The sequence below is a fragment of the Danio rerio genome, chromosome 18 (assembly GCF_049306965.1).
Source record: "Danio rerio strain Tuebingen ecotype United States chromosome 18, GRCz12tu, whole genome shotgun sequence".
Classification (NCBI taxonomy): domain Eukaryota; kingdom Metazoa; phylum Chordata; class Actinopteri; order Cypriniformes; family Danionidae; genus Danio; species Danio rerio.
Genome location: NC_133193.1, coordinates 48,820,713 through 48,846,102, shown reverse-complemented (window position 1 = coordinate 48,846,102; position 25,390 = coordinate 48,820,713). Strand labels below are relative to the sequence as shown.

The following is a 25,390-nucleotide window of genomic DNA, read 5'->3' as shown; positions in this document are numbered from 1 at the left end:
CCCCCACAATCCAAAGACATGCGGTACAGGTGAATTGGTTAAGCTAAAGTGTACGTAGTGTTTACTCTCACCCTCTACAAGTTTCTTTCTTCTGTTAAACACAAAAGAAGATATTTTGAGCTGAAAGCTGAAAACCTGCAATCATTAACTACGGAAGTCAATGGTTACAGGTTTTCAGCTTTACTTAAAGAGCCCCTAATATGGGTTTGTGAAAATGAGCTTCCATGCAGTGTGTAACACAGCTCTAAGTGAATAAAACTTCCAGCTGAGGTTTAAATCTAAAAGTGCAGCATGTTTAAAACTACTGATTCTTTAGCGGAATATTTGACTCAGAGTCGAATAAACGAATCGAGTTGGGTTTGAATCTTTTGTTTGATCGCATCGACGTCGATACGGTACATCACCAAATATGCACTCCCAGTTCCGTTAAAATGTGCACGCGCTTTCCCTCCACACATTAGGGGAGCGCAGGGGATCACAGGACTGATCATGATGTGAAGATGACGACTGACAGATGAAGATTTGGCTGCGGGGAATAAAGGGTTCAATTAAATTTTCACAACAACACCCCAGAATAGCCAAACGCGTGCGGTTAAGATTTTTGATACAATAACCTACGCTGCAGCGTGGGATTCGTCAGCCGTTTGCTATTGAAGGAGCAGCAGAGACTATGGGACTTTGTCAGAATTTGTCAGTAACTTTTAAGCCGCCTTTTCACTGCACACGACAAACCGGAAATCATTTATTTCCAATGGAGAGCAGTCCAGGAGCTGTGTTGAGTTCCGATCATCTCCGTATGCGGAAAATTCGGATCCGAATTTAGCTGCGGATCCGTTGAAATATTTGAACTCCTGCAACTAGACCGGATGCGACCTGCCGACCGGATATGATGTATTCTAGTGTTGTCCAAGCAGGTCCGTGCGCGCGAGATGAGAAATAGGAGTTTATTTGGTTATTTTTTGAATTCTAAAAAGTCTATATTAAAGAAAAACTGTTCTGTTTATAAATGTAAGTAAGAAAGTAATAAAAATATATATTTTTAATGTTGTCTCCACATTCCCTCCAATATTTTAGCGGTCTATTTCTAGTATTCATTCATCCATTAAACTATGTAAACGCACAGAGAATAAAGGCCATTTCTTTTGCAGTCCTTTATTTCGGACACCGCTGAGAAGCAGCTTCTCCCCCGTGGTGCACGACAACACTGAAAATACTGTACGGCTGCCACAAGGGGGCGTATTCCGACAGTCGTGTCCAAATGTCGTGTACAGTGGAAAGGCGGCTTTACAATTCATATGGAGCAGTTTCTTCTTCCTCCGGATTTTAACATGTAAGTGTATTTAAAATGACGCCTTGTTTTGTGTAGTCTGCAAAATAAGTGTTTAATATGCTGTAATAGCCCCGCAGGGCTTGTATTCACGTATCTATTATAGATCAGTGCTTGTACTGTATCTCAGGTTAAATCTGAATAGGCTGCACACATATCACATCCAAAACTATGTTAAAAATGTGACGCGCGCTTCTTTACCTATTTAATTGCGCTCTGAACTGGCGATCCTAGGCTGTTTGCTATGGACACCATCAGCCGTTCCTCACATCCCAGTCAATTTTCATAAAAATTCAGCTTTTGCCACTGTGTGGACTAATACTGTATGTGTGTCATTATTACTAGGGGTTAGGTTTAAGAGTAGAGCTAAATGCTGGTGTTTAACTGCATTGATTTATTGCATTCCTGCATTGGGCTCTCACAAACTCTCTGGCTGCTATTTCAAAGCCATGGTGGGCGTTTCTCTCTGTCTCGTGCTGAACGAAGTCGACCAATCGCAACACACCTGGTCATTGGACCAATCTCTGCAGATTAGCTTCACGCTAAGGTGGGGTTTGGGAACAAATTAATCGCTGAATGATTCATATGGGAGTCGCTGGAATAATTAGGTAAAAATAAACATATTATAAGACAATGTAAGTGTTTTTTGACCCTGCACGCATATCAGCCTGTTGTTAGGCTGATATTCAAAATATGACTGTTTATAATGCATAATAGCCACTCTTTTAAATATGTTTTTTTATTTGGTTCAACAGAAGAAAGAAACTCATAAAGGTGTGGAACCACTTGACAGAGAGTAAATGGTGAGTAAATTGGTCATTTTTGGGAGAGCTATCCCTGAATACAGCTGAAATAAGTCTGCCTACCTGACAGTACCACTGAAAAGCACCGGCTCCTGTGGAATGATTGACAGCTTGCTGCGCACATCTGCTAGACCGATGTCACAGATGTTCACGCCATCAATCTTAATGGAGCCTCCACACGGTTCCACCAGCCGGTAGAGCACCACCCCGAGAGAAGACTTCCCTGAAGACCAAGCAAAGGACAGATTTAAGCATTTAGAACGACTGAACATCATAAAGATCCTGATATGCTTAATAGATATGTTGATTTTTGTCATTTAGGGTAAAAAAAAAAAAAGTATCATATTCATGAGCAAAGAAATATCTGTTTAGATTAGTATGTGACATGTGCTGGCATAATGAGTCCCAATGTTTAAATACAAAGGTTTTACAAATGATGGTGGCCGGGTGGCTCAGTAGTTAGCACTGTTGCCAAACAGCAAGAAGGTCGCTGGCAAGAAGGTTAGTTGGCATTTCTGTGTGGAGTTTGAATGTTCGCCCCTTGTTGGCGTAGGTTTCCTCCGGGTGCTACGGTTTGGGTTTCTTTCTTCAGTTGAACACAAAAGAATATATTTAAGAAATTGTTAGTAACCTGTAAATATTGACTTATATAGACCTTTTTCATGGCTGCTGCATGGAGGGCGCCATAGCGACCAGCGTCTTCCGGTAGAATGCTAAAAACTTCCGTTTACAGCGTGTACAACTGGTAATTTGCGCTCCGAAAATGGGTTTGAATACTGTTTTTAATGGATAACAGAGTGTTTTTGTGACACACAACTTAGAAATGTGTTTGTTAAAGCCGTTATAATCTGTCACATGTGGTTCAAGCGCGTCAGAAATACGTGAAAAACGTTCTCCTAGTTCACGTGTCTGCCGTCAGAAATACAGTGTGTGTTCCCGGCCTGTCAGCTGTTAGCTTAGCGGCTCTTTAACACAGAGAGAGAGAGAGAGAGAGCAAACCAGAGTACTGGCATGAAACTTAACAGGTATGAAAGTCGTGAAATTTACAAAAATGACCAATAAAAGTCTGTTATTGATCCTCTGCTGGCTGATTTGCTGTTCATTCTAATCGCGAGCTGTTTATGTTTTATTTTGTGTGTTGTTTTTACCACGGTTTGTGTTTTTCTGTCATTTCGAAATGACACTAGCCTATATTTCACTTTGTCACAGTTATTAAACTGGTTATATATTTGTAATAAAGAGAAAATGTTGACTTTAGCGAGGACGAGGCTTTATTTAAACTGCAGAAGATGCCGTCTGACAACGAGGGGAAAACGCCTCACAGCAGCTGTTTTCCATCCTATTAGATCGCATTTCTTTAAATGATCAGTCCAGGAGATGGAGCTGATGGACAACAGTATTAGTTCAAAGAGGATGAAAGCAGGTAAAATAGATTAAAACTATCGTTTCGAAGCTGTCCAAATGTGACTGTTTACACGCATCAGCTGCCGACTGGAAGTTCTTCGCATTCTCCTTGCGCATACACGCAAAGCATAATGGGTAATTTTGCATTCAAAGAAAAAGGTCTATAGTATTTGTTTTTAATACTATGGAAGTCAATGGTTACAGGTTTCTAACATTTTTCAAAGTAACTTATTTTGTGTTCAACTGAAAAGAAACTCAAACAGGTTTGGAATGACTTGAAGGAGAGTCCATTTTAATTTTTGGGGTGAACCATCCCTTTAAGAAAAGAAAGAAACAAGCAGGAGTGACCGACCTGAGCCTGTTCTTCCCACAATGCCGATCTTCTCCTTTGGTCGAACGGTGAAGGAGACTTTCTTCAGTATCAGCGGCAGGTTGTCTCTGTACTTCATCTCTGTTTGGTCGAACACAATCTCACCCTCCTGAGGCCAGTCAGATGGAGGAGCCTTGTTCTTCACCCGCGCTGGAGCCTCCAAAGACAGAGACTGAGACAAAAAAACTGAATGTCACCTTCTCTGTTCTCAACCCATCTAAGATTAAATGTCGGTCGAGTTAAACTCTTCTATCAAAAACAATGCAGGAATGGGTACCTTAATGTAATGATGGATTCTCTCCACTGAGGTGAACCGAGCTTCAGTCTCAGAGGCCAAGCGGACAGTAAACTGGAATAATCCTGTCAGCTGTGGGCGAATCACATAAACTATCATTCTAGATCCTTTAAACAATTTCTATATGACAATACAACCGTTTTTAGCCAGGTTTGGGAAAAATAGGTGTACTACACACTGCTTTTGATTTTTCAGTTCAAACTAGGACACTCCATTTGTTTGGAAATAGGCTCATTTGACAAGCTCCCTATAGGTAAACTGTTGAGTTTTCCTATTTTTTAATTCATTCAGTTGATTTCTGAGTCTGGCGGGAGGACGTTTAGCTTAGCTTAGCATAGATTATTGAATCAGATTAGACCATTAGCATCTAGTTCAAACTATTTTAAAAAAGGGGCCTATTTTGCCCACTTTTACAAGATGTAAAAGCAGTGTGATGTCCTTACAGTGTGCACGTGAAGTTTCAGCTCAAAAATAAATGTTTATAACTCTTTAAAGCTGCACTCTTCAGTCTGATCCAAATTATTTTGTTTTGCTGACTGTTGCTTTAAATGAGATTGTGATGAACTGAGATAATGAGCTTGATGATCATGAACTAGGACTGACAGAAAATGAAAATTTGTTCATTTCTTTACTTTATATACCATCACCGGCCACTTAATTAGGTACACCTTACTAGTACCGGGTTGGACTCCCTTTTGCTACTGGATAGATACTAGAAATATTCCTCAGAGATTTTGCTCCATATTGACATGATAGCATCCCACAGTTGCTGTAGCAGACATCGAGACTCATCAGACCAGGCAACGTTACTCCAATCTTCTATTGTCCAATTTCGGTGAGCCTGTGTGAATTGTAGCCTCAGTTTCCTGTTTTTAGCTGACAGGAGTGGCACCCGGTGTGGTCTTCTGCTGCTGTAGCCCATACGCCTCAAGGCTGGACGTGTTGTGTGTTCAGAGATGCTCTTCTGCAGACCTCGGTTGTAGTGAGTGCTTATTTGAGTTACTGTTGCCTTTCTATCAGCTGGAACCAGTCTGGCCATTCTCCTCTGGCATCAACAAGGCATTTGCACCCACAGAACTGCCGCTCGCTGGATATTTCTTCTTCAGACTATTCTCTGTAAACCCCAGAGATGGTTGTGTGTGAAAATCCCAGTAGATCAGCAGTTTCTGAAATACTCAGACCAGCCCGTCTGACACCAACAACCATGCCACGATGAAACTCACTTAAATCGCCTTTCTTCCTCATTATGATGCCCAGTTTGAACTGCAGCAGATCGTCTTGACCTTGTCTAGATGCCTAAATACATCGAGTTGCTCCCATGTGATTGGCTGATTAGAAATTTTAGTTAATGAGCAGTTGGACAGGTGTACCTAATAAAGTGGCCGGTGAGTTTATATCTGTAAACATACCATTAGTTATAAATGGTTTCATCCAAATTAGGTTGTGTTAGTTTAGAAACTATATGGCAAGCCTGTTTCAAGAGTATCTTTCCTGATTTTATGCCAAATGGTGCACACTCAAAGCTGGGTAATAAAATAAATAAAATCTCAAAACTTTTTTTTATTAAATGGTGCACTCACCTGTACAGCATAGGAAATGGCCAAGCCTGCATACGCAGGAGGAATCTGACCATGCATGAGGACAATCATCAAAGCTGTGATGCTAATGAGAGCCACGCTAATCACATCCAGACGCACAGCCAGCCAGCGCATGGCACAGCTGAACAGATAGAAAGGAGCCTGATTCTGATCCAGCAACTCCTGATACCTGCAGCAGAAGACAGACAAAATCTAGCACTGGAGGTCTTTTCAAAAACATATCGTATTTAAGGAGCACGGCAAAATGATCCGCCGTCCTCATTTACCTGTGGAGGAACTCGTCCTCTTTCCCGTACGCATGAACGGTGGTCAGGCCCTGAATGCTGGAGGCGATGTGGGACAGGAAAGGCGACTGTGTGACGTTGTCTAATCGTTTGAGTTCTCGAATGAAGACCCGAGAAACCACATGAAGCACCGTAAACAGGAGGACGAGCGGCCCGACGGCCACCAGGAACCAGGGGAAAACACTGCCGATCACAGCCAAGCAGAAGAGCACCAGAATCACGTTCTGGATGAACATCTCAGCCTGAAATGGCAGACGCGTGTCCACTGAGAGACAAGAAGAGATCAGAAACACAAGACGGGTCAGTGCTTTTGCTATGTGATGTAGACTAGTATTATGGTATAATTAAGCATTAAAAGACATTTAAGTATAATTTTCCTGGATATTAGCTTGATTGCAAATGTGATATGCATTTTATGCAACTGTTTAAAGACAAGAATATAGTTTGCTATATTTATGATATAATATTGCCAATATTATATGTTTTTGCTCTATTTCTCCCACAACAATAATTCCAAAAGTATAGAGGAATAAATGATTCAATGATTCAAATGAATCTGAATGAATTTGTGATTCAGTGACTCACTCATTTGTATGAATAAGCTGAATCAATGGTTCAGTGAATCCCTCATTTGAATGAATCTGCTGAATGAACAATTCAGTGACTCACTCGTTTGAATAAGTTAGCTGAATAAACAGTTTGATAAATCTGCTGATTTAATGATTCACTCATCTGTATGAATAAGCTGAATCAATGGTTCAGTGACTCCCTCATTTAAACAAATCTGCTTAATCAACGATTCATAGACTCACACATTTGTATGAAAAAGTTGATTCAATGGTTCAATGACTCCCTCATTTGAATGAATCAGCTTAAAAAACGGTTTAATTACCTACTCATTTGATTGAATCACCTGAATTAATGATTCAGTGCCTCAATAATTTGAACAAGTTGGCTAAATAAACAGTTTGATGACTCACTCATTTTAATGAATTTGCTAAATAAATGATTCAGTGACTCACTCATTTGAATGAATCAGCTGAATGAATGAGTCAATGACTCACCTATTTGAATGAATCTGATAATTAAATGATTCAGTGAATCCTTCATTTGAATGAATTGATGACTCGCTCAGTTGAATGAGTCTGGTGAATGAATGATTTAATGTCTTATTCGTTTGAAGAATGAATATTTAAAACCACACCCTACTTGTGATTTGAATTTTAAAAAGTTTATCCTAAAACTGTTATTTACAGTAAAAATATTTTGCAACATTTATCACAAGCCATTATATTATACTTTAGGTGCAACCTATGTGAAATTTCTTGAAATTTACTGTGTCAAGGTAAGAATGTAAATATAAAAGAGTAAGCATAACATCTTCTAATGTTGGAGAAAATTGATTTTCTAAAAGGCAAATATATCTGTCACAAGTGTAACAAACCACTACACAAAACATTAATAATATGGTAAACTTACAACAGGCCAAAACCATTCAAGTTACCAGCACAAGAACAAAATATTAGAGATTTGGTCAACAAATAACACCCTAAGGATATATTCAATTCCTCCATTAGGTCCCACCTTCATCCATATCTTTGGAGAATCTGTTGAGGATGCGAGCTGTGGGCGTTGTGTCAAAAAATTTCATTGGACTGCGAAGAATCTTCTGGAAAAGTTCATCATGGAGCCTCGAGGAAGCACGCAGAGTACCCTGGAAAAAAAGGTCCATTAAAACATGGAGCCCTCCCTTTGACATAGCAACTTTATATGCAATATCCATATCGCAGAGAAGTGCAATGAATTGAATTAAATTTGAGTGCTGCATGCATAGCTTGTTTGTCCAGATCTGATCGATCAGAGAAGGCCTTTACTATGCTTATCCACACCTCGCCAGTAGGTGCTGTTAGCTGAACATAGAACTGAAAATAAATAGTAATGCCATGAGACAAGAGAGAAAAGTCATTCATGGCATTTTGAAGTCTAAATGTTTTAAAAGTTAGTTTGTTATCATGATATGAAACTCAACAACAATATTGCATATTTTCCCACTATCGTGCAGCCCTGCTATAGACTCTACTGAGTATGATCATTAAATAAATTGTTATTTTTTATTTGTTGATAAAATATCGTTTTTAAAGTATTGTAAAAAATATCGTTATCGCGATATGACACTTAACAACGATATTGCATATTTTCCCACTATTGTACAGCCCTACTAGAGACACCTAAAGTATGATCATCACAAAAATAATGTTTTTAATCGCTGATAAAATAGAGTTTTTAGAGTTAGTTATATCGTAAAAATATTGTTATGGTGATATGAGACTCAACATCAATATTGCATATTTTCTCAGTATCGTGCAGCCCTACTAGAGACACCATAAAGTATGATCATCACATAAACGAATATTTTTTTATTGCTGATAAAATATTGTTTTTATAGTTATTTATATTGTAAAAAATATCGTTATCGCGATATGACACTCAACAACATTGCATATTTCCCACTAATATGCAGCCCTGCTATAGACACTACAGAGTATGATCATTAAATAAATTATCGTAATTATTATTGATAAAATATCGTTTTTAAAGTATCGTTAAAATATCATTATCGTGATGACACTCAACAACAACATTGCATATTTTCCCACTATCGTGCAGCCCTGCTAGAGACACTACAGAGCATGATCACCACATATATATATTTTTTTATTGCTGATAAAATTGCATTTTTAGTTATTTATATTGTAAAAGTATCGTTATCATGATATGAGACTCAACAACAATATTGCATATTTTCCCGCTATCGTGCAGCCCTGCTATAGACTCTATAGAGTACGATCATTACAAAAACTATTATTTTTATTTGCTGATAAAATATCGTTTTTAAAGTATCAAAAAAAATATTGTTATCGCGATATGACACTTAACAACAATATTGCATATTTTCCCACTATTGTACAGCCTTACTAGAGACACCATAAAGTATGATCATCACATAAACGAATATTTTTTAATTCCTGATAAAATATTGTTTTTATAGTTATTTATATTGTAAAAAATATCGTTATCGCGATATGACACTCAACAACATTGCATATTTTCCCACTAATATGCAGCCCTGCTATAGACACTAACAGAGTATGATCATTAAATAAATGATTCTTTTTATTTGCTGATAAAATATCGTTTTTAAAGTATCGTTAAAAATATCGTTATCCTGATATGACTCACAACAACATTGCATATTTTCCCACTATCGTGCAGCCCTGCTATAGACACTATAAAACTACCGACAGGATGCAAAATCTCACCTTGACAAACACAATGCCTCTCAGCAGTTTGAGGAGCAGCATGACTCCCATAGACATGGTGTAGACGGCAGCGTAGTGCTGCATCAGAGGGTTATCTCGCATGCTCTCGCTCAGCACTGAACTGTTGCCCACCTGCACTGTGGTGTTCTGTTGAGCAACAAACCATTCACAAACATCACCAATGGCCATTTCACATTCATTTCACAACACTCTGCATTTAAAAGAAAGGCACAAAAGAATGATACTTATAAATAATAAACATAATGATACTTCAATTAACTTTTGTGTCTGTATTTCACATTCATGATTCCAGTTATTAAACGAATGTATGAGAGTCATTATTAAAATGTAACATTTGTTTTGTGAAGCCAAACTAACAGTAACAACTTCAAAAAGAAAGAAAAGCGGCACAAAGCAAGCTCACAAGTACATGAAATATTTAAACACATCTCAGGTCTCATGGAAATCAAGCCTTTCTGTGTTTTCTTACCCCGCTGCCCTGCTTGATCCAGTAGCTGAGCCACCAGTTGCTGAAGGCTGTGCTTCCCACATTGAGGATGAAGAGAGCCAGGATGAAGAGGAAGACGGGCCAGCCTCCTAAAGCCTGGATGTATACTTTATACACAGCCCAGGGCACCGAGCCTTTCCCTCTCTCCTCCACCTGCATCAGCTGACCTAAAAACAGCACAGAAATGAAGAAGAGTAATTATACCTCCAATATAAGCTCAAGTGCTTGTGCTCCCCAGAATATCTGTGTACCCAAATTCACCCCAAAATGAAATGTACTCACTATTTACTCACCCTAAGGTGGTTTATGAGTTTTTTATTTATTTATTTAAACATTAAAGAAGATGAAAAAGATAATAAAACTTTGAAAAACGAGATTAAAACCTGTAACCACTGACTTCAATAGTAGGAAAACAGATATTATGGAAGTCAATGGTTACAGGTTTACAACATTTTCACAATATCTTCTTTTGTCTTCAACAGATGGATGAAATCAGTAAAGGTTTCACACAAGGGAAAGTAAATGATGACAGAATGTTCGTTTTTGGAAGATCTATCCCTTTAACCATACACACACACACATAAGCCACATGTGCTTTTAAAATGTTTTTGCACTACTTATGTTGTCCACAAGGTGTCAGCACTGAACCACACTGCTGTTTAACAGTCAGAAATGAACTGAGATGGAACTGAACACAGAACAACAAACTACTGAAGAGGGCTTGTGTGAGGGGATTAAATGATGACCAAAACTATATTTTAAGCTAGTACAAAGACTTGTGATGCTCATAACTTGAAAAATAATCTTTCTAATTTGAATGAGAAAGCCTGTGCTTTTAAAGAGCCCTTATTATGCGTTATAAAAGGTCATATTTTGGTTTTGGGGGTCTCCAACAACAGGCTGATATGCATGCAAAGTCAAAAAACACTTTCATTGTCTTATAATATGCATTTATTTTTACCTAATTATCCCAACCATATATTTGTTCAGCGATTTGTTCCCAAAACCCTCCAAAGCGTGATGCTAATCTGTGCTGATTGGTCTAAATTTATCAAGTTACTTACACTTGTGAAATGGAGGAAGGAACTGATCCATGAACTGTGCACTGTAAAGTACCTGTCAAGCTCCCATACATTAATAGTCTTTTCTGATCCTTCTTTAACAAACGGTCGACAAATACTCTGTTGTAAGCGTGTAGATTGCTGAAGCACTCGTCAGAAAAATGACAGGAACACAGCACAAGGCCGGGGCTGTAATGCTGAGGTATTTTTGCAAAAATAAACTTCATCCACTGACTCTTCACAGCCTCATCTTTGGGTAGAGAGAATAACACTAACTTTCTCTCAAACTTCAGAGCACAGCGTCTTCACCACATGATTCAACCGGGATTTGCTACTGTGTTTGTGGGCGGGGCCTGTGGTTTCAATTTTCCCGCGTCTGTGCTTGCAGCAAATGGGCAGGGCTTCATTTCCGTGTTGATATAGCTAAAGATTCGTTGCCCAGACGATTCATTTGAACCACTGAGTTGACTCTTTTATAGATGAATCAATAGTTTTAAACACGGCACACTTTCTTGCCTTAGCTGGATAATTCACTTCACTTACAGCTGTATTACACACTGCATGGAAGGTCATTTTTAAAAACCCATAATAGGAGCTTTAATCGATGCGGTTAAGTGTAAAAACGATTAAATTTACCATCGCCCTGGGTGGTTGATTTTTCTTTTTTGACAGATCCTGCCTTGCTCTTCTCCAAGGGTTTTTTCAGGGAGCTCCCAGACTTCTTATTCGGAACCTGAGATGACAAAAAAAACCCTGCTGAATCACAACTTTCAGGTTCATCTGTGTGTATCTGCCAAAGCTGACTAAAAAAGCAGAATAAGCATTCATAACTTCTCCTTTTGGGTTAAAGAGCAGAAATAAAGTCACAAGTGGTTTGGAAAGACACGACGGGAAATGACGACAATGATTTCGGGTGAACTGTCTCTGAACTGTTTCAACATCTTCCTATCTGTTTTAAAAGCCAAACGACAACTTCACTTCAAGCTCAAATGAAATCTCTCTCATTTCAAATCTGTTGTGAGTCACAAAATCTCTATTTTGATTATTGTTTTGTTCATATTATGGAATTCAGTGCAATTTTAAAGCCTCAGTGAGATCAAAATGAAAGTTTTTCATGTGTTAGTATCAACATGTTAATCTGTAAGCGAGTGTGTGCATTTAGGAAATATAAACATTCATAGCTTGCCGTTTATCACTTCTGCCAAAATGGATCAACACATGTTGTTTTGAGGTCAAATCTCCTGATCAAACAAATGCCCTTAACTTAAATGCTCGTATTCATAACCACACCCCTTTTACCGTTAGTTTGCTATGAGGGAATGATGTGCAAAAGAGCCCCACTCCCCTACACAATATTCAGTTTTAGGTGGAAGTACATCAACATACTGAAATAAAAGTCTCAGCAATTTCTGATTCCTGCAGACTAAAACCTAATGTAAAAGCCTTTTTGGTGATGGCAGCTTAAAGACGCCTCTCATATGGAGAATGAAATCACATGCAATGCTCTGGCGTGAGTTTCTCACAGACTTCATCAGAGTAAAAAATCTTGATAGATCTGTGGGTCTCGTTTATCAAATCTGAGGTTTATTTTGTATTCTCTAGTGGATTCGAGTCAGGTGATTGGCTGGGCCATTCCACAGCTTGATTTTCTTTCTCTGTAAGCATCTGAGAGTTTCCTCGGCTGTGTTTTGGATCATTGTCTTGCTGAATTGTCCACCCTGGTTTTACCTTTATACTCCTGCTAATGTAGATGTTGGACTGAAGCAGTGAATACTAACTTACACTGAGGAGGGGCAGAGGGTTGCTGAAGAACTACTGAGAGATTTCAGCTGCTGTCTGGGCTTTCTCTGCCTTTCTACACCTCCCTTTCTTCATGTGTTCAATACTTTTTCTCTGTGTCACTGCATTTTATTACACATAACTTAATTTGTAAACTAATTAGTTTGTTTTATTTGCATATATGAATTAATTTGGATGTTACCAACATCAGGTGAAAATTTCAAATCAACAGCACTTTTAGAAACAAGTTTTCTGAGAAAAAATAGTGTTAAATACTTATTTCCCCCTCTGTATACCATCAAACTACAGCAGTTCCAATAGTGCTTGTGGTTTGTCATGACATGCAGGTAAATAAAAGATTATTTGTCTGACTAAGGCGATAATGACCTCGATGATGGGCGTTTCTCCGAGCTGAAGGTTGTTGAACATGGCGGCGTAATCTCCATTCACATTCATCAGGTCCTCATGACTGCCCTGCTCTGTGATGCTACCGTCACGCATGACGATCACGTCATCACAGTCCACCAGATACTGACAATAGAAGAGGCTAAAATTAGCAAATTGTCATAAACACAGTAATCACAAACCTTCACATATTTATATATATCAAAGGCTTTTTTTTAAAGAAAACTCTAATATGGAGAATGAAGTCACATGCATTGCTAGTTTAAAAATCTTGATGTTCTGTGGGTGTCGTTTATCAAATCTGATCTTTATTTTGAATTCTCTATTGGATTCAAGTCAGGTGATTGGCTGGGCCATTCTACAGCTTGATTTTCTTTCTCTGTAAGCATCTGAGCGTTTCCTCGGCTGTGTTTGCATCATTGTCTTGCTGAAATGTCCACCCTGGTTTCATCTTCATCCTCTTGTTAATGTAGATGTTGGACTGAAGCAGCTCATATTCATTTACACCGAGGAAGGGCAGACGGTTGCTGAAGAACTACTGAGAGATTTCAGCTGCTGTCTGGGCTTTCCTTGCCTTTCTACACCTCCCTTTCTTCATGTGTTCAACACTTTTTCCCTGTGTCATTTCATTTTATTGCACATAACTTTATTTGTACACTAAATAGATTTGTTTTATTTCCATGTATGGATTTCTTTGGTCGTTACAAACATTCGGTAAAACATTTAATTCAACAGCACCTTTAGAAACGTGTTTTCTGAGAAAAATATTGACGTGTTCAATACTTTTTTCCCCCACTGTATATGAGCAAATTGAAATGTAAAAATGTATTTGTTGTACTCTTCCATTCACTGCTCTCTGAGTTTACCACACTATGATGACATCTGCTGCTGAGAAACCCGGTAATGTAACAACGGTTCATTCACATGGCTCAAAAAAAAAAATCTCTCTAATGTACCTGTAGCTGATGAGTGACGAAGATGACGGTCTTTCCACGCAGCTGCTTCTTAATGGCGTTGTTGAAAATGTGATTTCCCACATGTGCATCCAGAGCACTTAAAGGGTCATCCAAAATGTAAATGCCTCTGTTGCTGTATAAAGCTCGAGCCAGGCTTATCCGCTGCCGCTGACCTCCGCTCAGGTTGGCACCACGTTCTCCAATCTGACAGAGAGAATCACAATGTTTACTAAAATTGTCCCAATTATACATTTAAAGTACAAAGTACTAAGTAAATCAAAACTAACCGTGTGATTTTGTTAGCTCACATTGCTAGTTTTGTGGTGAACAGTTCATTTGTGTATGTCATTAAAAACAATAATTGAAATTAAAATTAAAATGTAAAAAATGCACTTCCTGTTAAATTCTCTAATGACGTCTGTCTGAGGTATTGGGCGTGACTAACATGACTAACTGTCAAAGCTCACCCAGTTCATATGGACTTTAATAACAGTTTCCAGGAAAATAAGCATATTATAATACTATTCGTAGCTCAGGTAGAAAGAGTTAGTATTATACAGTTGAAGTCAGAATTATTAGCCCCCTTTGATTTTTATTTTTTTTTTGAGATATTTCATAAATGATGTTTAAAAGAGCAAGAACATTTTCACAGTATGTCTGATAATATTTTTTCTTCTGGAGAAAGTCTGATTTGTTTTATTTCAGATAGAATAAAAGCAGTTTTAAATTTTTTAAAAGCCATTTTAAGGTCAAAATTATTAGCCTATTTAAGCTATGTTTTTTTTCGATAGCCTACAGAACAAACCATCGTAATACAATACCTTGCCTAATTACCCTATCCTGCCTAGTTAACCTAATTAACCTAGTTAAGCCTTTAAATGTCACTTAAGCTGTATAGAAGTGTCTTGAAAAATATCTAGTCAAATATTATTTACTGTCATCATGACAAAGATAAAATAAATCAGTGATTAGAGATGAGTTATTAAAACTATTATGTTAAGAAATGTGTTGAAAAAATCTGCTCTCCATTAAACAGAAATTGGGGGAAAAAATGAACAGGGGAGCTAATAATTTAGGCGGGCTAATAATTCTGACTTCAACGGTATTTCAATACAGTATATCATGTCCTCTTGCCATTCCAAACAGTTCATCTTTGGAACGCAAATGAAAATAATTTTAATCCCGTCTCTTCACTTCTATAGTCTTTGGAACAATTGGAAATATCAGAGTTTTGAACACACACATGTCCCTTGTGTAGTTTTAAATGAGGAAAAGTGTAATGATCAATATGGCGAATGAAGCCCCGTCTTCTGCTACAGGAGCCAATAAGTGATCATTGTAGACTGATGATTCTCCGGGGAAGAGCTCGGAATAGATAGGACACTATACTGTCAGTGAGCACCATCTTTCGGATAAGTAATTTATTAACCGATTTTCGGTTAAATCGAGGTCCTGACTCTCTGTGGTTATTAAAAATCCCATGGCACTTCTTGTAAAGAGTAGGGGTATAACCCTGGAGTCCTTGCCAAAGTCCCTCAATCGCCCCTTACCCATCATAGCCTCCTAACCCTAACCCTAACCCATCATGGCCTCCTAATCATCCCCATCCACCAAATTGGCTCTATCACTGTCTCTCTACTCCACCAATAGCTGGTGTGTGGTGAGCACACTGGCGCTGTTGTCCTGTGGCTGCCGTCGGATCATCCAAGTGGATGCTGCACACTGGTGGTGGTGTGGAGAGATCCCCCTCTTGATTGTGAAGCACTTTGGGTGTATGATCATACACAATAAATGCACTATATAAACACACATTACATTACATTGTTGTGTTCCTAAATATATGTTAAAGACATTTAATCTCTTGCTCTTATATTTAAATAAACAATGCTGCACTTTGAAGCACACAGCATATGTTTCATGTAACAACATCACCCCCTTTGCAATTTGATATATGCATTAAGCCATATTGTTCAAGAATAATTACTCTTAAGATGCTTTTTACCTCAGTAAGGTCACCACTAGGCAAGATGGCCAAGTCTGGTCTCAAGCAGCAAGCGCTCAGAATAGCCTGATACCTGCAGCAGACAAATAAAACACACACAGGAGGATAAGTTATCATCTATTAGAAACCCCAAAATGATTACTAATATCCCAATGTCACTGCAGCTATAAATACTTCAACTACACTTCTTCAATGAAGCATGCGGAGGCGATTTAATGACAAAGCACAAGGTCGTCTGTGCTCGTTTTATCTTGTGCTGAGTCACGGCACTACATGCGCCATCCGCTGCTGCCTTGTTTCACTTGCTCAGCCCTTTAATACCTTTTTACGCATTACAGTGATGTATTGGAGCCATTTGGCAAACCAAAAAGCCCTGACGTGTTCCAGCAACACGGCCCTAAAATACATCAGTCTCAACCAAGTGTGCCGCAAGCCTACGTTTGAGTGAAGGTTTCGGCCGTTAGATCGCCCCCTGGGGGCTGGCTGCAGTACAAGTCATAAAGCCCGCCTCCTCCGTGTTAATGAAGGAGACTTGAGCCCAAATAAAAAAAAATATTACACTTGCAATAAAATGTCCCGAAAGATAGTTCTGGTCGATTAAGGCACTGGTTATTGTGCTGAAATAGGTGCAGATCTTCATTTTTGTAAACAGTTTGTTTTTAGCAGTAATTTAATGCTGGGCGTGTCATCGTGATTGACAGCTGTGATTGACAGTTTCTCAAAGCGCGGCGTCTGAGCTTCGGCAGGAGACTGAAGTAGACTGAAATGTTATTATTCGATTTCTGTGTTATTTTACCATGACAAAATGAGTTCAGCAGTAAACTATAGTTTCTGACATACATGATCCTGGTGGAACACTGTTTATTCGCTAAGTTCAGGGCTTTTTTCGGGCTTTATTAGTTTGCTGATACACGCCTAGCCACCCAGATAGCAAAACACAGTTCCGGCTAGATTCTCGCCTGCCGGAGACTTATCTCTTAGAGCTCAGACTGACTAATGTTACCTCTCCTGGACCTACTCCGGATGCCTGGACTCACTACCCAATTCCAGCCCGAGTCAATCGAGCCAGATGCGGCGGCCGAGCGAGCAGGCCGCGAGTAAGTTATGCGCTGCGGCCTGGAGCTGGCGCGATTGAATATATAAAACCCTCATATTTGTTAACGTTATTACATCCATTTGTGTTGATATGACAGCAAACGCATGCTGAGAAGTTCGGGGGGCGTAGTTGATTTTACATAAAGCGTTTGATTGGAAGCTCGACTCTGCTCATTTTCGCGGCTCCTCCTCTGGCTCCATCAGACAATCCTTCTGCGCATGTCTGGCTCCAATTTCAGCAGTCTTTTGCGACAGTTTGTGCCCGTCAAGCAGGCGTTTTGCCCTCAAGGCGTTCAATGGGAAAAAGGGCTGTCGCGTCGTCCATATTTTTTACAGTCATTGGTCTCAACACAAACAGGTGTGACACCATTTTAAATAAGATTAGAACCAAAGTTTGTTCTGGGAGTTGGGAAGCTTGTCAAGGTGCAATCTTTAGCTTGTAAACACCTTAAAATGGTCACTGACAATTAAATAATAAGTAGGTGTGGCTCTGAAGCTCCGTCTTTGACATGATGGACTAAAAACATGAACACACTGAGCGTCCAGAACTGATCAGATGTGCTCCAACATTAGGCACATTCAAATCAAGACTGAAAACACACTGTGATACGTCCCACATATCGCACTATTTAATTTTTAATGCATCCTTGGCCAAAGAGGCCAAGCAAGTACACATCCGGGAACTTTATCTTTGCAAAATGTGAACTTTAAAATTTAATTATAATAATTTTCATTATCTTTTTTTTCTTATACTTGTCTTATACTTTTTCTTATACATGTCACTCTGTATGTAAATGTGCTACATAAAATAATCTTGCCTTGCCTTGCACACTGTAGAACTGCTTTATTAAAGAATTTGATTTCTCTGTAGTGTGTGTGTGTGTGTGTGTGTGTGTGTGTGAAATCTGGATTAACATTGCTTTTGGGGGGGGGGGGGAATTAAAGTTAAACTTCAATTTTACCCTAGAAGGTACACTTCACCTTTTTGCTCAGTGTTAAAGAGTTGAGTTATACCATTTTTTATTTAATTCAACCGATTTTCTGTGTAAGTGGAGCACTTTTAGCTTAGCTTAGCATAAATCATTGAATCAGATTAGACCATTAGCATCACGCTCAAACAGAATTTTTTTTTAAATAAATTAATTAATTACATATATATATATTTATTTATTTTTCAATGGTGATTTGCAGCTGGAAGGGCATCCACTGCGTAAAACATATGCTGGATAAGTTGGCGGTTGATTCCGCTGTGGTGTCCCCAGATTGATAAAGGCACTAAGCCAAAAAGAAAATGAATGATTAAATTAATCCCCGAATTGTGTACACTTTGTTATTAACACTGTTTACATTATTATTTTTTTACTTAATTGTTTGTTTGAATAATCTGGGCAACACGGTGGCTCAATGGTTAGCACTGTTGCCTCACAGCAAGGCCGCTGGTTTGAGTCCCGACCGGGCTGGTTGGCATTTCTGTGCGGAGTTTGCATGTTCTAATAAGTTGGCGGTTCATTCCACTGTGGCGCCCCCTGATGAATAAAGGGACTAAGCCGAAGGAAAATGAATGAATGAAAATAAGTGAAGTGTTCCGTTAAAGAAACAGTATGACATTTTAGCCACTAGAGGGAGCATATTCACAACAAACAAGTGCATAGTTTCATGATGCCATGACTAAGTGTGGAACCATGGGAGTTGTGGTTTCCCCACACAGCACACGTTTCGTCTCACTAGTTAAAACTGGTTATTTCTCTGAATTTGAGCATTTTCTTTGAAACATTTGGGATAATATATATTCATTCATTCATTTTCTTGTCGGCTTAGTCTCTTTATTAATCCAGGGTCCCCACAGCTGAATTAACCGCCAAATATCCAGCATATGTTTTATGCAGCGGATGCCCTTCCAGCTGTAACCCATCTCTGGGAAAAGGGGATAATATATAATGTAATAATATATAATTTAATAAAAAAATCTAACAGGTTGTGCTATTAAAGGGATAGTGCACCCAAAAATAAAATTATATCATCAATTACTCTCCCCTCACTTGTTGCTGAACAGAAAATTAGAAATTTTTAGTAACATAGGTAAATCAAATGGTTTCCGGTTCTCATTGACCTCCATAGTGATTTTCCCTACTGCAGAAGTCAGGGGGGCAACTATTAACTTTTTGGTTCCCAACATTCTTCAAAATATCTTCAATCAAACAAATCTGAAACAACTCGAGGCTCAGTGAATTGTAAGTAAATTCCATTTTTAAGTGAACTATTCCTTTAAGTGAAGAACAAAGCATACTTCAAGTATATCAAGGCTTTTATCCACTGCTCACCTTTCTTCCTCCATTTCCTTCCCAAACAGGATATTATCACGGAAGGATGCATTGAGAATCCAGGCCTGCTGTGCCACATATGCAAAATCTCCATCAACAGCCACGGTACCCTCCAACAGAGTCATCTTGGATACAAAAAAACACATTGAAGTGGATCTGAGAATTTCCTAACAATCCCCTTTCACGCTAAGAACTGTAACTAAATACATAGTGATAACTATATTAGTGTCCAAACCAATGGACAATAATGTTCTTATAATTACAATCATGCACTATATACTGTATATTGGTCATCTATCATCTTAAACATAGGTTTTGCATCAGGTAGTTACAGGAACACAGTTATAAGAACTATACACCAAGATAGTGGCTGTTTCTCAATATCAAGTACGCAAAGTTTGGACTTGGTTAATTGGAAGTTCAGACAGGACACAAGTCAAGTACTTCTTCAAATGGAACGGCAGTGTACATTATAACGTCACTTACCTCTTCTTCGGTTTCACTGTACATTAACAATAAAATTATTTAATTATGTAAAGCACGGACCTGTAATTAATATTAGATTAATATTATAAATCTACATTTTTGATTTAGGAAAATGTACACATATTCATATAAATGTGAAGTAAAATGAGTTATTACACACAGACACCTGTCTTTGATTATCAGATTTAATAAACTACAATGGTAATTATACAAGTATATACACAATAAGAAATAAAGACATACACAATAAGAAATAATGATTACCTCAAGCAATTTGGTAAACAAAGACAAACAGCGTACAACACGGTAACATTATTAAAGACAATTATAAAAGTTAACAAAATAATACTGCCAAAATAAAACACCTGAGAACAAATAAGAGATTTAAAAGACCAAAAACGGTCCGTTAGATATGCACAAGGTGTATTGAATATCATGTTTTAACTACAGTGGAGAGATAAGATTCAGCGGTACATCTGAGATGGACTTGCCGCACTATAGGCTGATTTATACTTCTGCATCAAACGCCGGCGTTTGCTACGGTGTGACGCATAGCCCTTCGCCGTGACCGTCGCTGACGTGCACCTCTCAAAAAATGTAACTACACGTCGCAACGACGTGTAGCGTAAGCTCTGTGATTGGTCGGCTTGGTAGCGCTGACGAGTCTGGGCGGGACCGAGAGTCGCGTGAATGGTGCGAGCCTGATGGAGCGATTGTTTACAAGTGTGGAGTCCCGTGAAGGAGCTCTGGATGGAAAGTTTTGTTTTGTGTTTACCTCATAGTTAAAGTTGTTGCACGTCCGCCGGTTCCTGCCTCAAAATGAGCGAGTTTGAGCCACTTGTATAACCAGGAAGTGTTCAGGAAAAGCAAAAAAGTAGCGAAGAAACTTGACACAGAGGAACATTAACACCTCACTGCCAACTAGTGTTTCGGAAGTGTTAATGCAGACCAATAGAGAGCGCGCAGAAGTATAAATGCACAGCCACGCGCGTTGCATGCGCCGTGGGTTACGCCGGTCACTTGACGCAGAAGTATAAATCAGGCTTAAAGCTGCTCTCGGTGGGGGAGGTAATGACAGAGCACCCGCGGCATATCATCAAAGACGCACTATCTTAGTGAATAAACTGCAGATTTGAGTTTAAAACAACTACATTCTCACCTGGAAAACTGTTAAAACTTTGTGACACAGTAAAGGAGTGTTTTTAAAACCGTGCGGGTTTTCTCCTCCACTATTAGCGTTTGCTGGTTTAGATGCAATGCATTCTGGGTTACCTGAGCTTCGCAAGTTTGCACAAGCCACCTCTCGATGCATCCTTGGCCAAAGGGGCCAAGCAAGTCACATCCGGGAACTTTATCTGTACTTGGCAAGGTGTGAACTTTAAATTGGAACAGTACTTTGGCGACGGTTGATGACGTTTCACGAGGACAAAAGAACGCAAGTACAGATGAGAACGCATATTGAGAAACAGCCAGTGTCTAAGAACAGAACTAACCCTTTTCCTTGTTGTATTCAGAACTAGGACAGCAACATAAGTCAATCGTACAACAAAACAACTGCAGGATATGTTTACATTTTGGTTTGTAAGAGTTTAAAATACCGTCCAGGTGTTAGCTCACCCAATCCGTGTACACTTTTATCAATAAAATTCCCATTATATTGGATTAGTATTTAAGGTGCATTTAGCAGGAGCGGCACATTGCCTCAATGGTTAGCACTGTGGCCTCACAGCAAGAAGGTTGTGAGTTGGCATTTCTGTGTGGAGTTTGCATGCTCTCCCCGTGTTCGTGTGGGTTTCCTCTGGGTCCCCCAGTTTCCCCTACAGTCTAAAGACATGCGCTGTATGTGAATTGGATTATCTAAATTGACCATAGTGTATGTGAGTGTGAATGTGAGTGTATGGGTGTTTCCCAGTACTGGGTTAAAGCTATAAGGGCACCCGCTGCGTAAAACATATGCTAGAATAGTTGTCGGTTCATTCCGCTGTGGCAACTCCTAATAAATAAGATCTAAGCCGAAAGAAAATCAATAAAACATGCTCACCTGGCCCAGAATGGCAGAGATGAGAGATGTTTTCCCGCTTCCCACACTACCACACACTCCGACCAGCTTCCCCTAAACATCCAAACAAAGCCATTATTAGTGGAGTTATTCCTGGTCATCGCAAATCAATTAGCAATCAGCAATGCGAAGACCTTCTGGATGGAGAGGTCGATGCAGTGGAGAGTTCGCTGCAGACGTTGGCTGATGGTCGGCACGTGAAGAGTCTGATCTTCAGGACTGGACGCCATTTCTCCAGACACGTCATTCAGCAGCTGGCCGTGGGTTTCTTCTTCCAATATGGCGTGATGTTTTGGGACGTCGCGCTGTCGTCGCTTCTTGCGGCAGCCTCGCGTTCCTACATGAGGTGTGCCTCGGGGCGAAGGCTGGGCGCTGTGACCTCCCGTCTCCCAGGCCAGGCTGGCTCCGCTCATCTCAACAGCAACGGATGGATTTCTGGGCAGCTCACGGATCATCTTGACCTCGGCCATCAGGAGCAAACTCTATAGGAAACAGAGAAAACTGATTAAATACAGGATTTGTTTTTTGTTGAATCTATGGTTCTTTTTGGTGACACAGGGGCTCAGTGGTTAGCAATGTTGCCTCACAGCAAAAAGGTCGCTGGTTTGAGTCCTGGCTGGGTCAGTTGGAAATTCTATGTGGAGTTTGCATGTTCTCCCCGTGCTGGGTTTCCTCCGAGTGCTCCCGGTTATCCAAAGACATGCTCTATAAGGTTAATTGAATAAACTAAATAGGCTAAAGTGTATGAGTGTGTATGGGTGTTTCCCAGTACTGGGTTGCGGCCGGAAGAGCATTTGTTGTGTAAAACATGGCAGAATAGTTGGCGGTTCATTCCGTTGTGGCAAAAATTGACTAAACCGAAGCAAAATAAACTAATAAACACAATGCACTGCGAGTTAAGAACTATTCATTCATTCATTTTCTTGTCGGCTTAGTCCCTTTATTAATCCGGGGTCGCCACAGCGGAATGAACCGCCAACTTATCCGGCAAGTTTTTACGCAGCGGATGCCCTTCCAGCCACAACCCATCTCTGAGAAACATCCACACAAACACTCATACACTAAGGACAATTGAGTCTACCCAATTCACCTGTACCACATATATTTGGACTGTGGGGGAAACCGGAGCAACCGGAGGAGACCCACGCAAACGCAGGGAGAACATGCAAACTCCACACAGAAACGCCAACTGAGCCGAGGTTCGAACCAGCAACCCAGCGACCTTCTTGCTGTGAGGCGACACCACTACCTACTGCGCCACTGCTTCGCGAGTTAAGAACTAACAATAAACAATTTAATTATCTGATTAAATTAACAAATATGAAAAAATACTGTCTTAAATGTATCGTTCAAGTTGAACTTTAGCATGAAATAAACTTTACTTAGAGTGCAGCTCTCGCACAAGTCATGTAAAATGACTTCATGAGATTTTCAATATCTGCATGATCAGAGCTGGATGGCATCTGAAGCTTATTCAGGCCATTACTCAAGATCATCCATGTGGAGCGAATCAAACACACCTGAATGACAACACCTGCTCCAATATCTGGATCTACAGGAACAGGATCCCTTCAGAAAAGCATTCAACCCATACTCTTATAGACCATTTTGAAGGATGTAAACAATTACAAGGATCCTAATGTATTTCCTGTTTTACATATTTAATTACCAGAGGCTCAGACAATCCAGAAAGCTCAACATGTTGATTAATAATGCTATGATGGCTGTTTTAACGTTAAGTTATGATTAAATTGCCTCTTGTTACAGTTATGAAATAGTTTGACAACAAGCAGGGCAAGTTTATGGACCAATGACATCACCATTGAAATGGTCTTAAGACAGAGACAAAACCTTGACAAATAAACAACCCAGGGTCATTGTAGATATGTACCCCTGTACACATTTCTGGAGAGCTCAAAATATGTCCCCGGAGGTTTTTTTTTTGCAGTTTTTGTTTTCACGAATCCACCAGAGGTCGCTGTGTACGCTTTATAAGATGTTAAATTTCCCTCGTGAGTGCCAATTGCGCCTGCTCGTCTTTTGTAAATCCACCTGACGCCACTGTCGACTGACTGCCTGCCGGACCAATGCCTCACCGACCCCCTAACTGATGGTGTTTACAAAAGCATCGATTGACTCGCCCACCCAATTCCATAAACCCAACCAACAGTGTTTTCAAAAGCAATCCAGAAAAAGAAAAGTCCTCACCGCTGTTTGATTTTTACCATGTTTTTAGATTTTACCACATTCTCACCCAGTCATTTCCTTGTTTATTTTATTCTTTGCTTTTGTTTTACCTGCTTTTTGGAATCGTTTTTCACCAGACTCAAATCCTGTCTTTGTGATCAACTATGCTCCGCGTCTCAAGTCTGCTGACATATTTGGTTAGCCACTGGACAAACTGGTAACAGCGGAAAAGCCGTCCACATGGCGGTAAGCGGTCAGCTGGTAGCCCGAAAAGGAACAGAAGCCGGCGGCAGTGTCATACCACCCCATAGCGTAATACATACATAATTCGCGCTCTCCAGAAATGTATACAGGGGTACGTATCTAAAATGAGCCTGTGTTTTAACTGAAACCAGGACAGAAATCTTACCTTAAATCTGTCGATGGCGACAGAAGCCTCAGAGAGAGACTTGACAGAAAAGGGAGTGACCTTCAACGCAAACGTCATGGCATTGAAAACAGTGACGACAGTAAATGCCTGCAAACAAACAAAAATATTAAGTAAATCATCAAAGTATGAATACAATAACACAAATCAAAACAGGCATTGTGACGTTACCTGTGCCGCAGTGAGGTCATAACCGAGCAACATGTGGGTGGAGAATGTGGCCACGCTGGCGATCACCACCACGATAGGTGCCACGCCAACTGTAATGCTCTGAAAATACCCTGTTCGTTCCAGGATCTGCCGCTCCTCATCTCTTATTCCTGTTGGACAGTATGCAGTAATTAGCAGATGTAAGCATACAAATAAGCCAAATCAGTGTTTTCATCTTTAAGAATGACAAAAAAAACATGTTAACTAAAATTTTGTTTCAGTATTTTCATTTTTAAATAAACTATGTAGATATGTTTCGTTTGCACTTCATTTTAGTCAAGCTATACTTACACTTATCATAATAATTATCACTTATTTAATAATTAATTGTATTAACTCTTCACTACCTGACCAAAGTCTTGTCGCCTACCCAAGTTTTAGGAACAACAATAACTTGACTTCTAGTTGATCACTTGGTATCAGAAGTGGCTTATATGAAAGGCAAAGGCCTCTAGATGACGCTTATTTGACCAAAATAAAATGTGATCATGCC

General features: G+C 39.5%; 1 protein-coding gene across 3 annotated transcripts in view; it reads right to left on the bottom strand.

Moving 5' to 3' along the window:
• The window catches only part of abcc5 (ATP-binding cassette, sub-family C (CFTR/MRP), member 5), a 60,753-nt gene that overhangs the window by 5,997 nt on the left and 29,366 nt on the right, over nucleotides 1–25,390 (bottom strand). For 2 of the 3 annotated variants that reach the window (XM_017351905.3, NM_001195613.1), the window contains 17 exon segments: nucleotides 24,859–25,007; nucleotides 24,670–24,777; nucleotides 22,208–22,555; nucleotides 22,056–22,127; nucleotides 19,529–19,653; nucleotides 16,113–16,185; nucleotides 14,111–14,314; nucleotides 13,137–13,280; nucleotides 11,607–11,703; nucleotides 9,892–10,076; nucleotides 9,402–9,548; nucleotides 7,666–7,795; nucleotides 6,064–6,346; nucleotides 5,780–5,966; nucleotides 4,182–4,271; nucleotides 3,887–4,076; nucleotides 2,194–2,353 (listed from right to left, as the gene is read on the bottom strand). In XM_017351905.3, the coding sequence (XP_017207394.1) occupies nucleotides 2,194–2,353; nucleotides 3,887–4,076; nucleotides 4,182–4,271; nucleotides 5,780–5,966; nucleotides 6,064–6,346; nucleotides 7,666–7,795; nucleotides 9,402–9,548; nucleotides 9,892–10,076; nucleotides 11,607–11,703; nucleotides 13,137–13,280; nucleotides 14,111–14,314; nucleotides 16,113–16,185; nucleotides 19,529–19,653; nucleotides 22,056–22,127; nucleotides 22,208–22,555; nucleotides 24,670–24,777; nucleotides 24,859–25,007 (2,692 nt within the window). 3 annotated transcript variants of the gene reach the window in all.